This window comes from Amphiura filiformis, chromosome 3 (assembly GCF_039555335.1).
Source record: "Amphiura filiformis chromosome 3, Afil_fr2py, whole genome shotgun sequence".
In the NCBI taxonomy this organism is placed as follows: domain Eukaryota; kingdom Metazoa; phylum Echinodermata; class Ophiuroidea; order Amphilepidida; family Amphiuridae; genus Amphiura; species Amphiura filiformis.
Genome location: NC_092630.1, coordinates 43,758,407 through 43,772,737, shown reverse-complemented (window position 1 = coordinate 43,772,737; position 14,331 = coordinate 43,758,407). Strand labels below are relative to the sequence as shown.

The 14,331-nt window shown below is 36.2% G+C and overlaps 1 protein-coding gene across 6 annotated transcripts in view; it reads left to right on the top strand.

The window, feature by feature from the left end:
- LOC140148577 (A-type potassium channel modulatory protein KCNIP1-like) overlaps positions 1-14,331 on the top strand; it is a 548,406-nt gene that overhangs the window by 345,763 nt on the left and 188,312 nt on the right. For 2 of the 6 annotated variants that reach the window (XM_072170580.1, XM_072170579.1), the window contains exon 1: positions 12,087-12,399. The exons of the other annotated variants lie outside the window; for them this stretch is intronic. In XM_072170580.1, the coding sequence (XP_072026681.1) occupies positions 12,102-12,399 (298 nt within the window). In that variant the 5' untranslated portion in view covers positions 12,087-12,101. Of the gene's footprint in view, positions 1-12,086; positions 12,400-14,331 lie in introns of those variants that run through there. 6 annotated transcript variants of the gene reach the window in all.

Genomic DNA, 14,331 nt, shown 5'->3' with positions numbered 1-14,331 from the left:
TTTATCACAGTAAAAGCCCCAACTTGAGCTCAGTTCAACAGCCTGATTCCATCAATATTTCAAACCCACTCCTTGTTTGTTTGGACTACCTATATTACTTTCATTAGAAGTGTGATATTGCTCAACACCTTGTCCTATAGAACCATTATAGGCACATTTTGTTTGCCTCAACACCTTAAATCAAAATAATTTTATCACACAATTTGAGCAGAAAGAGATTTCCTGCTGCTTTAAATTTCACAATAATTGACCCATGTATAACAAATTTCCATAAATTCTTGAATTTGCATGTCAATTTAATGCTACACAGCTTTTAATGTCGAAATTGTTATTTTATATGAACATTTTTTTCATTATATATTTTATGACTTGCAGATAGTTTAAAAATAAGCTGATCAAAATATTCTTGCCTACTATAATCGGGAAAATTAATCATAACTAAAAAGGCTCTCAAATCCCCTTTCCATACAACCTGTATGTGAAGTCAAGCGCAATATTGGCTAATACCTCTGATGTAGTGAACGATGACCATGCTCACATGTCTATTCATTCAGTTCTCACGTCAGATTATATTCAACAATATTTCGCCAGTTTTATTGACAATTGTTTTTTACGGACATGTCTGGTACAATATGACCTTGTCCTTGTGTGGCTGCTTATTTATGTATTTTTTTCATTGCTAAAAATACAATAATTGTCATATGTATAGTAAATCGGTAACAAATTTATTGATATTTGAAACATTTTTCATTCATATAGAAATCTATATTATTAATGATATTTAAATATATATTGTGCTTGATGTTCATTATAGTTGGTATAAAATGGGCCTTTTAATGTTAAAACAGTCATGCATTTTGTTTAATATTGTTTCTATGTTTATATTTTGTTTTTGTTTTCACTGCTCTTATAGCACATAATCAAGTTTTTTTGAATTCCAGATTTTGATTTTAAGCTCCACAATTTGATTTGCCAACTGCTGCTGTTATTCTGAACTGCTATTATTGTAAACGCCTCATAAAAGTTCTAAAACTTGTGTCTTTAAATTGAAAAATGAGAAATGCCGTACATATTTGCTAGACCGCATCTTTTAAAGAGATCATGCACTAGATGCATTTCTTCAACAAAGATGTGTATGGAAATGGTTTCCAGGGCTAGCTGAGAGGCTGAAAATCAGAAGCTTGCTGGCCACTTTGTCAGAAAGGAAGGCCGGCACCAGAAAATAATGGGGTAGGGGGCATGGGGGAAAGTGAATTTTTTTGGGGGTGGCAGCAAATTTGAGCCAAATTGCTGCAAAAAGTGCAACATTTTCTTAATTTTGGGTTTTGACTGGTGGGACAAGACTTCTGACTAGGGGGAATCTCCCCCCCCCCCCATGATCCCTGTGACACTGCAACTACACCCCACGTTGAAAGTACCCCGTTACCTCACTGCCCTTCCTTGGGACAATGACATTATAAACAGTACATTATCACTAAATGAATGTAAATTGACACATGGTCTTTATAGTTATGACTACTTTTAAAACCAATTATAGATTTTTTACTCTCAATATGCAAAGCAGATGGTTTTCAATTGTATGTACAATTTGAATTTAGCAATCAGCATAATTATTTGATGAAAAGCATAGTTAGTCCATTCCTATTAAAATATTGCTTGTGAATTTTATTCTAATCAGGCTTTGAAATTTATCATTATTAGTCAGTTTTGGTCAAGGGGCACAGAGACAACACTATCACTGACCAATTTGTAACTAATTCTGATCACATAGACGTAGTATGTACGTCTATCCAGGGAAGTGAGAGTAGAGTAGTCTCTTCACTATTGTCCATGGTCCATCTATGTCGCTTTGATGATTTCATCTGGTAGGAACAGCAAGATGATCTTGGCAAACAAGTTATTATAACAAGACCAAAACACTGAAATATTACCGTTTCATGAGATAAAGTAAATAATAATAAATACTTTAAAATTCCATCATTTCCAGCATTCAAATTAAGAAAAGAATTCCAACCAGGTAGCAGTTTTTGATTGTTCGCCAAATTTTCCAGTTGTCCGTAATTTTCAAAACAAGTAACCAATAATAGAGTTGATCAAAAGTCTATCCTCAATAAACTAACAATTGATCCAACAGTTTTTCTCATCTTCTCTACTTTGAGGAATGGTATATTATTGTTCAGGATATAAACAATCAATCTTATCTCTGCAAAATGTTTTGCTCACATATGCTTTTGCCTCATCCCCAATGACATAGTTTGAATCTGATTGAGACAATAATATGACAAGGTCATCGTCCACAGCTAAGCATGCAATTGATTCGAAGAGTGTACTGACTCCTATACTTGTTTATGTGTTAGGAGCGAGGGTCGTAGAAAATCAGACGGGGTTTTCCCCTTCAATTCCAGGCAATTTATGCACGTAGCACTGCTGATGTATCACTGTTTGCAAAACTATCATTTATTTTTGAGATGTCCCTGGCAAAATAGGCTTTTTGTGGCGCTTGGGCGCCCTCTACGGAGGGGCCACATAATTATAGGCATGACTTTGTGAATAGCTTCTAATTTCAGTCTTGCTAGATTTACTCCTTAATTGTTTTTCTAAAATTATGCCCAGCTCAGAAATAAAGCCACAATATGCTAGGATTTTATTTTATTATTGTTTTCTGATATGCACGGGATAAAATGATGTGTGTATATTCTTTGTTTAAAATACAAAATTAATGGACTTATAAAAACACCAAATAACCCGTGACCTTTGTATGGTTTAAACCAGTTTACCGCCTCTTAGAACCCGATAGACGGTGACATTTGACCATTCTAATTATGTATATTTTGAACATGTTTGCACATGAACTAGTTGTTTACAGTGTGAAGAATCTACAACATGCTCATCTATCAGGGCACAGTTCTTTAACCCCAATACATTTGTGCATTCATTGAATGACCTTTGAAAATGTGAGTACAAAAACTCATACTTTGCAACTTAAGGTCAACTTTTGCACTATGATTGTTTAATTGAGGTTATTGATAATATGCCACTGGAATGAGGCCATTGTGGTCCATAGTGATTGCACACTGTGCACCTAATCCTTAAACCAACACCAATTAATTATAGTTGACCAACACAACCACTGACCAATCATGAAATCACTAATTGGTTATGTGCTTGAATCGACTGCTAACTGATTGTGACTAAAGATATTTACAGCTCAGTATCTTTGTGGTGACTATCTCAGCAGAGAAAGGAATAAATTCGGAAGACATGACTGTGTTGAAGGTCAGAAGTGTATTTGCAAAAATAACATTTATTTGTAATACTAGTGCACCTGCGGCTGTGAGAGCCCAGATGCTGTGAGTGCACAGGCATGATAGCGATACTGTTTGACCCCAGATGACCTTTGACCTATCAAGTTTAAGCCCAATAGGGCAAAGTTTAAATTTAGCCCCTACATGACCTTTGACCTCGGTTGACCTCAATTTTGTTATGCGCATATATTCCCCTCCTATCAAGGATTGCACCCACCACGTTTGAACCCGATAGGACAAAGTTTGAAATCCATGACCTTTGACCTTTGACCTCAGATGACCTCCATATAATGTTTGTCATGCTCCCCTCATACGAAGGTTTCAACCCACCACGTTTGAGCCCGATCGGACAAAGTTTGAAATTTGACCCCTCCGTAATGACCTTTGACCTCGGTTGACCTCGATTTTATTTAGCGCATTATAGTCCCCTCCTATCAAGGATTCCACCCACCAAGTTTGGGCCCGATCGGACAAAGTTTGAAATTTTGACCTTTGACCTCGACCTCCGATGACCTTCAAAACCACATGCCCAACATGCTTTTCCCGATACCTACCTATATGCGAAATTTCAGCGCGATGCGTCGAAGCACGGCGAAACGCATAGCCGGACAGACAGATAGATAGACAGACAGATAGACAGATACAGCCCGCTTATTATTTTATTAGTATAGATACCTAACTGCTGGGAAGGGTTCCTAGCAAGGTAAAGTGAAAGAAACCCCAATGGCTATTTTGTCTGTTTAAAATAGAGTTCTATGGCCGACTTAAAGTCATAAATATGACATAATTTTGTTATTTATTAATTAATTTTTAGCAGAATTAATAACATAAAAATGGGCTGTGCCCGTTTCATGAAGAATAACGATCCATCTTACCCTTGATTTAACAGGCCTGTCAATTTCTTGGTATTGTTTGATATGAAAGGAGGGTATGATTGTTTTGTATTAGTTTAAGTATTTCCTAGCCTCTTTTAGCCACATGGTTGGCTACAAAAGACACAGAGTATACCTTAGGATAAACTGGCATGAGTGCGCCGACCCCAAGTTTTCAACATTTCAGGATTGTTTTTGGACGGAGGTCGGGTGAAAAACGAAATTACGTTTACATGACTTTGTCGAAATTCGTCGTTTGATAAGAATGAGTGTATAGATGACTAGGGGGAAGCTTACTTATTTGTGCCTTCTAGTTATCCATCATATACCCTAGGCCCTGCATATAACGAAATTCAACAATATTCAATATCCAAAGCAATATCCTCACTACAATAGGCCCCCAAAACAGAACTCCCACCCCACATAATCGCAAATTGACACTAAAGCTTCATTCCATGAATCATTTCTCTCGTATTTGAGCATCTTCTACTCTTCCCTAAAAAATCATTATAATACCAAATCTAATCACCATGGAATTCACCATAATCCTGCCAGCTCACATTGGGCGCCACATTCCTTTTTTAAAGGAATTTTTATTAGAAAATGGAAAATTTTTTGTGAAAAGGGCATCGACGGACATAGCTGTTGTGGCCACTGTGAATTTCAAGGCATGATTCCAATCATGGAAATTTCTAGTTTTGTCGGAGTTGCGCGGTTTTAAATCAGCTTGAGCTCAATAACAATTTGCATGTGTGTTTGTGCAATTGAAAAGAAAAGATTGATATTGATTTTTTTCAGAGGTCAGTAATTTTAATATGATCAGGGATACAGACCTTCACCTTCATGATGTCAGCTGAACTTGCCTCATGTTGACTGTTGACAAGGACAAAAAGGGTTTTATCTCTATAAAAATGGATAGACACCTAGCATTTTGTCAAAACTACATCACTGAGTTGGAGGCATTTCACTTGTCATATGCATAAACAGCTATCAGTTTGTGAACTTGAATTAATCTTTAACACCAGAAACTGACACTGGGAGGACTCAGAAACACAAGGGCTTATGTCCAATTTGAAGATCTAGTCATATTATAACCGCATGATGAGGAACTTGTTACACTGACTTACAACTCACAACTTTCTGCTACCGTCGAATCTGTACTAACTTATGGATGTGAAGCATGGACCATGTCTCCCAGACTATGTAAAGAACTTGATGGTTGCTACACAAGAATGCTTAGAGCAGTTTACAACATCAATTGGAAGCAGCACATCACAAACAAAGAGCTGTATGGGGACCTACCGAAACTTTCACAGAAGATCAGAGAAAGGAGGACACGTTTCGCTGGGCATGCATACAGAAGCAAAAATGAGCCTGTAGCCAAGCTGACCCATTGGACACCAAAACATGGAAACAGAAAACCTGGTAGACCCCCTCTAACATACGTGGATGTATTGAAACAGGACACTGGACTGGATGTTATGGATTTGGGAACAGCCATGCAGGACAGAAGGGTTTGGCGTGCTGTTGTAGTTCGAGGACACCACTCATCTTAAGCAAGTAAGTAAGCAATGGAGATAAGACTTTGTGATACCGGAAAGAGAATTCTTTCTGAAAATGTTTATATCAAAATCTAATTTGTTGACTCAATTGTGTTTCATAGCCATTGCATAACATGATGTATTAAAATGTGCCTTGTGTGATTTGAAAATATTAAAATCACATTTGCACAGAGTTACCAGATGTTGAAAGTACAATGACCCTAAGATGGGCTAGCAAAGTGATCACAAGCAATTTTTGAGAGTGATTCCAATGGATTTATCAAAGTAGTTCAGAATTAAGTATAAAGTTAGCATGAGAAATAAGAATTTTGAATGGAATGTGACTATACACTACACCTCTAGTTTGCATTTCTGGAAGCTGAACACCAGCTCGTCCATATGATACTTTCACACATAGTGTAGTTAAACACTTGGTACTTTCAAATATAGTGTACTAAAACAAACCTTAAACAAAATGGATGAACCCATTAATCAACTATACCTTAATTCACCAAACATTGTAAGAACGATTGTTTTTTCTTGCTTTCATTAATTTTTTTTCTGGAGTTAGGCTTTAAAGCAAGGTGTTAGCAAACACTCAATCGGTGAGCTCTGAATAAAACTGATTTATTATTGGATATACATGTATTATAAAAACTTTTATTTTACTGTAAATAAAGCACTTCAAGCTTAGTCTGTCATGTTGTATTTTAGTACACCACTGGGCATTACAATCATACAAAAAATATAAATTCATGAAAAATTAAGGGCATTGCATTACTGTGGAGTGGAACAAGTCACACATTATGGCTTTAAGTCTAGTAATTCTGGCTATAATGCACTGGTTTTCTATTGTTCCTGTAAAGGACCATTCTGGTTCTGGTTCACATAATTTGAGTATTTTTGTTTATTTTCCTAGCATTACATGGTGTGTGACCACATTAATTTTGGTACAAATGTAAATGCACAGTTTTCTAATGGGTCAGTTACCTCTGTTGGTAATGCACTTATCTTCAGCTGTGGTGTAATAGCAAATGGCTGCAAGAAAAAAAAAGCTTTTTACTCAGAATTAGTGGCAATATAACTGACTTGAACTACTTATACTTGCTTAATTTATCAAGAAATACTTCTGAGGCAATAATTAGCAACATGGATGTTTTTAGTCAGCCGAAGTAGTTCACAGAACCAGACTCCTAATACCATTGGTAATCTGAATTCTGCATCACGTTATGAAATACTGGAAAAATTAATTTAATGTGTATTTGCATAATTGGTGATTTCTTCCCAGCAGCTGGTGCTTAATATGCCTTCTATGCCAAAGGATTTGTATTGCACATATGAGTTATGCAAAAACAACAACTGCATTTTTGTGGATGACAGCAGTTTTTGAAGGTGATTTACTGTTATGTTTGAACACTCCTTGAACCTGTTGAATGACTAGAATATACATTTGGACATAATAATTGGAGGAGGTGATATTTCACAATTTTCACTTTCAACTGGTGCTATCATTGAAGGTATATTCTGTTGAATATTGAGCATCATCAGAGAAGGTCAGAAGTGATAATGTTTCCAGCAAGTATTTCCCCTACTACTCTTTCCCCTCTTGAAAATCAGCTGGCAACTGAAAGGCGATTGTCAGTTAGAGGTACTTTTTTACTGGGTGACTCCTTCCACAGGCATTCTGTGACATCATCAGCAGTCTCCTTCCACAGGCATTCTGTGACATCATCAGTTGTAGAGACAATGAGAAGCTCATCAAGACATCATAGAAATGGCTCTGATGTTGTCAGCATGGTCAGGGAATATCAACCTGCTAGGGGAAAGAAAAAGAGAACTAGGTTGCAAAAACTGAAAGATGTAACTTCACAAATGTTTAAAACAATGGAGCATATGATAGGTAAGGTTGATTTGGAAGAATTATCTTTAACTGGTGCTGGTATTTTTGATTCCTTTCCTTTAAAATTTTATCTTAATTATTCATTCATTAAGAAGGCTCCTTTGCCAAATTGTAAGCATGAAGATTAATAGAAAAATGGACAGGAAATAGGTAAATATTAAGGAGAAGGTGTTAATTGATATGTGGAAGAAAATAGATGACTTAATACCATCAGAAACAGAATAATATTTGGATTGGTTAATTAAAGTCATTTACATGTAGGGCTCATGCAAATTGGTGGTGTATTTTCCTGGAATGGGGAGTAGGCCTTACACACAGGCCCGTATGCAGGATTTCATTTGTGGGGGTGCTGATTTTGAAATAGTGGACTTTTTTTCCAGGGGGGGTGATTTTGTGAAAAGTGGACTTTCTTCACAAAATTTGGACCTTTTTTGTCCAAAAAAGCGTAAAAATCTACGCTTGCAAATTCTGAAATTTTGGAACTTTTTGCATACTTTTCCAAATTTGGGGTGGGGGTGCATCCCGGGGGTGTGTCGCACCCCCTGCATACGGGCCTGCTTACACAAGTAAGCATAAGTTAGGCAAGTATCATTGATGGCATTTCAAATATGAGCTATATTTAGATGAAAAATCCATTACGAATGGTCTTGCGGTTCCAGAGATATGGTCCTTTTAGTGTTGATCAGAACAATAAAATATGAAGGTAGATGAGTGCTATTATTGGATATATCTCAAATTTAATATTAGTGACAAACGACTTGTTTGGCTTGATCATATCACTGAGTATTTGGTCCAATCATTGGCGTACGCAGGGGGGGTGTTACGTGTGTGAAACACCCCCCTTGGGTTTGTCCAAAAAATAAAAATGTGGGGAGAAAAGGCAAAGAAAGAGAGAGGAAGAGAGAGAGGAGAGAAAGAGAGGGGGGAGAGAGAGGAGGAGATATATGAGCATGGCATAGGGGACATAATATCAAATTATCATAGGCCTATAGATGTCTTAACTACCCCCACTCAAATTTTTCTCTCCCTATACCCGTATTGACTGACCGGCAACCAACGACGTAAATAAATATGTCGATTAATGTTAACACCCTCCCACACACACCCACCTCCCCATTTAATTGTTAATTGACATGAATATAGGGCCTGCATGTTAACACCAACACCTCTCCATATCGTCACACCCCTACCCCGGCAACGTACGTACGTAAAGGTTTTAATTGTGCAAATTGAGTTCGGGCCCTTTTTTCTGTTTGAAGCAATGATTTAAATAGTGTAAAAATTATGCACCAAATGGCTTCAATCGGACCTTCATTTTGCAAAATTTTCCAACTGCAGGAGGGAAACTCTTGTTCACGAAAGGCTTCATGGACCGTTATTTCACCAATTTTCGGCTTTTTCAAACTAAAATTTTACACACTACGGTGCCAAAATGGTCCACCAAATCGCTTCAATTAGGTCTTCATTTTGCAAAAGTTTCTAAATTATGAGGGGGCACATCCCCTCAGACACCCCTGCGTCATGAAAGCGCTTGACGGGATGACGCCTTCTGGTCATTTCTTTATTTTGTTAGTTTTTGTTTTTTTATCATCACACCCCCCTTAAGAAATTCCTGCGTACGCGCATGGGTCCAATCAATATTCAGGTGTATTATACACGGATTTATAATATACATGAATAAGTAACTGAAGAATTATTATATGCAAATGAACAAATTTGTCCCTGACTTGCATTTTATAGCCTATAATACAATAACTGAGAAGACAATTCACTAAAATAATAATGTATCAAGGCTATAACGCTCAAACTACTTTGAGATAGGAAGATCTGGAATATAAAAATAAAACTCTACAGTACAACCTGTTGGAGCTGCTATACCCATACTAATCATGGCTACTGCATTGAATCAGGATTCCAAAGATGATATTGCACCAAGAAGAAAACAGAGCTCAACAATAGGGTTTGTTACCATGGGAACTACAGATGTGGAAAATATGTCTCCTATGAAAAAACGTTCTCAAGTCACAATGATGAAGAAGATACTCCCAGAGAAGCTACACGGAATGGAATGGATACAATCAAAAGTGCTCAACGGATTGCAAGGTGTTAATGATCTTATACATGGTATGGATTTTTATTTCTTTCACAACCATGCACACCCTTTTGTAGATCTCTAAATCTGTCACAAAATTGACATGTTAGAACATTTTCATAAATGCTATATATTAGAAAGTTTCACAATTCTATAGACATTAAAACAGGGTGCACAGTTCAATTTCTTTCCTTGTAGGCCAGTTTTAGCTTCAAATAGATGATGCACTCATCAAGTGGCAGCACTGTGGGGCATTGGGTGAAAATGCCCCCATTCGAATTCTGATATCTTTCCCCCAGTTGCTCCCCTACCCCATAAAAACCAAGCAAATTAGCTCTGGTATACAGCCTCTGCCACATGATACATGAGCAAATATTACAAGGTACACTACTTAGAGAATAAAGGTATTGTTTTTAGCCCTGGGTGCATCTATCGTCTCATATAACACAGGCGACATCATTATTTTAAGTAAAACAACGAGGCGGCCGAGTTGCTTTACGCCAAAAATAATGATGTCGCCCGTGTTATATGAGACGATAGATGCACGATAGCTGACTAAAAACAATACCTTTATTCTCATTCTTAAACACATCAATTCAAATAAAAATATCATACAAATTTTAATCAAATTAAATCTACATTTTGCAAGGAATTACCTAGGGCTTAAAATTGATCAGTCTCGTTGTTGCTGTGCGCCTCCGATCGCGTTAACGCACACGCGCTGACTCGTGTGATATCATGTCATATCACACGGGTAAAGCTGGTTAAGAACCAATAAGATTGCAGGAACGTTCTCAAGTGTTTAAGAATACCATATATCCACAATCTGAGGTAGTAGCCCCCCGGCCTCGATGTCGGTGCTACGTGCCTCTTCGTCAAATATTTTTGGTTTATTTTAAAAAGTATTTAGGGGTAACTTATAAGTTGTGGACCCTATATATAAAAAAATCTTTTTCCTTTCACACTATCATAGGGAGGGCAAATGCCCTTGTATGCCATTTTGTGTTACATGTTATAGAATTCAAATCATAGTTGGTTCGGTTTTTGCCGGCAAAAACCTGTTTTTGCCAAGAAAGTGGCAAAAACTGGCAAAAACCTGTTTTTGCCTTGTTGAAACCGGCAAAAATGGCAAATACTCAGATACAGTCACTCAAATATTAAAAAGTAACACAGAAAGCTCATAAAATCATTGAACATTTTTCTTGTCTCATCAAGTCCATAAAATGAAAAAGTTTTGAATTTGAAATATGATACATTTTGGTTAAATGGACTTGAGCAATGAAAACGCATGCCTTTAATTTATTTCTTAATGCATTACTTATAATCATAAAATCTGGCCTCCTTGTTACACTCAGAAAATTATTTTTGTTTTGAGATGAAAAAAATGAATTATAAATCACTTTTTTTAGTTTTTGCCATTTTTGCCAAGCAGTTAAAACTGCGGTTTAAACCGTGGTTTTTTCCACCTGTGGCAAAAACCTGCGAACCCTGAAATCATAGTTGTTGTAGACATCTAGAAAAAAATAAAATGCATGATTGATATTTGGGGGATATACTCCAATGCATAATCTGAAAGTACTCATCATTTACACCAACCATTACAGTAAGAAGTAGGATTATTGTTTGTACTTTTTTTTCATTTTTTCCTAAATATACAGAACTTGGAACAATATTTACATATAATTTTTACTGCAAAATTATTATTTGTTTGTTTGTTGTTGTTTATCACATGGAAAAGTACATTAACTGGAAGGAATTAATGAGGACATTGATTTTTCAGTGGACATAAAACTCTCAATATAAAAAAGAATAATTATTGTTTCAATTTTTTTTCATAACCTGAAGCTTCTTATGAAATTTATCAATATTAAAATACTTGTGAGAGTGAATTCTATCAAAGGTGTGCTATCATCCTGAACCAGTTGCTTTGAACTGAACCATAGACCGTATCTTTTGTAGAATCTATTGTATAACTTAACAAAGTAATTATGATAAGCCTTTTCCAAGCAAGAGTCGAGTGCATTCCCTGGTGCAATCAACAAGTCAAAAATGTGGGTTTTTGTTTTATTCCAATTGTCTTAAAATTATCAGAAATGTAGATTCAAATGTTTTGTATTTCAAATCTTCATGCAAAATGTAATTATAAATGTACCAAATATTTATTTTGTAAATAGATTTTGATAGGGTAATATTAAAGTTGTTTACAACTTTGGACTCTTAGATCATGTGCAAAGTGTTATAACTTACTTAGTGGTACTTTACCTAGATACAATATAAATTATACATACAAATTTCAATGCAAATACTGTACATACTTGCCTCAGGATTTAATTTAAATAAATAGTTTAATGTAGATTTATGTGTTTTGCACAACAATTGTTCAGAGCCAAAATGGCTACATATAGTGGTGGATTTATGAGAAGAATCAGTGATTTGATTTCCCAACCGCTGAGACCAATACCAAGGAACAGCTATGTTTCTGTCAGAAAGAAAGCCATTGTCAGGTCAGGAGAACCACAGATTCCAATATCTGTGCCAGAACATAATAATAATCAGTCAACTTCTGCCAGGGATAATACAACCACTACAGCTACAAATTGTTGGTCATGTTTTGTGATGTTTTGGGCAGAGTGTTTTGTTGGTTGGGGAAGTTGTAGTATAAAGGAGATAAAGAGACAGTACTTCTATGGTGAGTAAGATTTTCCAATATTTAAATGTTTAACCTGGGATCTTTCTGATACTCTCTATATACACCGTAGAAGTGAAATCGGATTAACTACCATAGCAATGGATGAATACAATCCTGAATCGCTCCCACACTACAACGTTCATGTGGTACCGATGCATTGAGCCATAGATGTCAAAGAAACAGTGGTGGTGCCATGGGGGGGAGAGAACTCTCCCCCCAGTAAAAATCCAAAATTACGAAAATTTGTTGATTTTGCCCCTCCTGAAATTCACTTTTCAAATTAAAATACTTGTGAGATCAAAATTCTGCCAAAGTCTATGGTCAAAGGTGGGCTATCATCCTGAACCAGTTGCTTTGAACTTAACCATAGACCGCATCTTTTGTAGGATGACGTAATTATGATAAGCCTTTTCCAAGCAAAAGTCAGTGCAATCAAGAAGTCAAAAGTGTGGGTTTTTGTTTTATTCCAATTGTCATAAAATAATCAGAAATGGAGATTAAAATGTTTTGTATTTCAAATCTTGCAAACTGTAATTATAAATGTAAAAATTTTTTTATTTTTTTTTATTTTGTAAATAGATTTGATAGGGTGATATTAAATTTGTTTTACAACTTTGGACTCTTTGATCATATGCAAAGTGTTAAAACTTCCTTAACGGTACTTTACCTATATTGTTTAAATTATACATACAATGCAAATACTATATTGTGTACTTGCCCAAGGATTTAATTGAAATAACTAGTTTGATGTAGATTTAGGTGTATTTTTCACAACAATTGTTCAAAGCCAAAATGGCTGCATATAGTGGTGGATTTGTAAGGAGACTCAGTGGCTTGATTTCCCCACCCCAGAGGCCCATAAAAAGAAGCAACTATGTTTCTGTCAGAAATAAAGTCATTGTCAGATCAGGAAAACATAATAATGATCAGTCAACTTGTGCCAGGGATAATACAACCACTACAGCTACAAATGTGTGGTCATGTTTTGTGACGTTTTGGGCAGAGTGTTTTGTTGGTTGGGGAAGTTGTAGTATAGAGGAAATCAAGAGACAGTACTTCTATGGTGAGTAAGATCTTCCAGTTACAAATATTTGGGAACCTGGGATTTATCTGGTACTCTCTCTATGCTCTATGAAGCTGTAAGATAACCCCTTGAGGGAGCATGGGTGATTTCCCCTTAAACTTGAGTTTGCCCTCTGCCTCCCCCTCCCCAATTAAATTTGGCACCCCATCCTCCGTGAAGCAATTTTTGGTCAATTCAATTGGCATCATGTTTCCTGAACTGAGCCAGTTCTATGTTGGCAGCAACTTCTTATAAAACGTTACAAGAGAGATAATTGAATGAAACATGAGTCAAACCAAGGAAAATTATATAAGAGATGATTTGAATTCTCAAAAATAATAGTTAACTATTGTGTGTGCTGCATGAACTGCTCCATGGGGGAGGGGGGGGGGGGTGCAAAGGGGTATTTTTGGAAATTGGGTCACTATAACCTTAGGCTTTCATATACTGGAAACACCCAGTGTCTAGCATACTTGGTTCTGAGGAGTTTTAAAATTTTATGATGTATGTTTTCTTAAGTATTTTATTGTTTTTTACTCCATAATCCTTTATCTCAATTTCAAATTTGCTGCTTTGGCCCTTATGGACCAAATTGTGTCACATATGATGCAATAGCAAGTAAAGGAATGTCTTACATCGTTTCCAGGCAACATACTCATTGCGCATGCTTGAGATCTGCTAAGTAATAGCCCCATCACATGGCGGAATGGAGTAATTCATATAGGTCTTTGCATAGTAGAAGTTACGATGCGTGATGTAGCCAGAATTGTGTTGGTCTTCTTTATTTCTGCTACAAAAATATATCCTATATGTTGGTATTCTTGAATCCTACTTTAATATTGTTTCTTATTTTTATGTTATTTGGACTC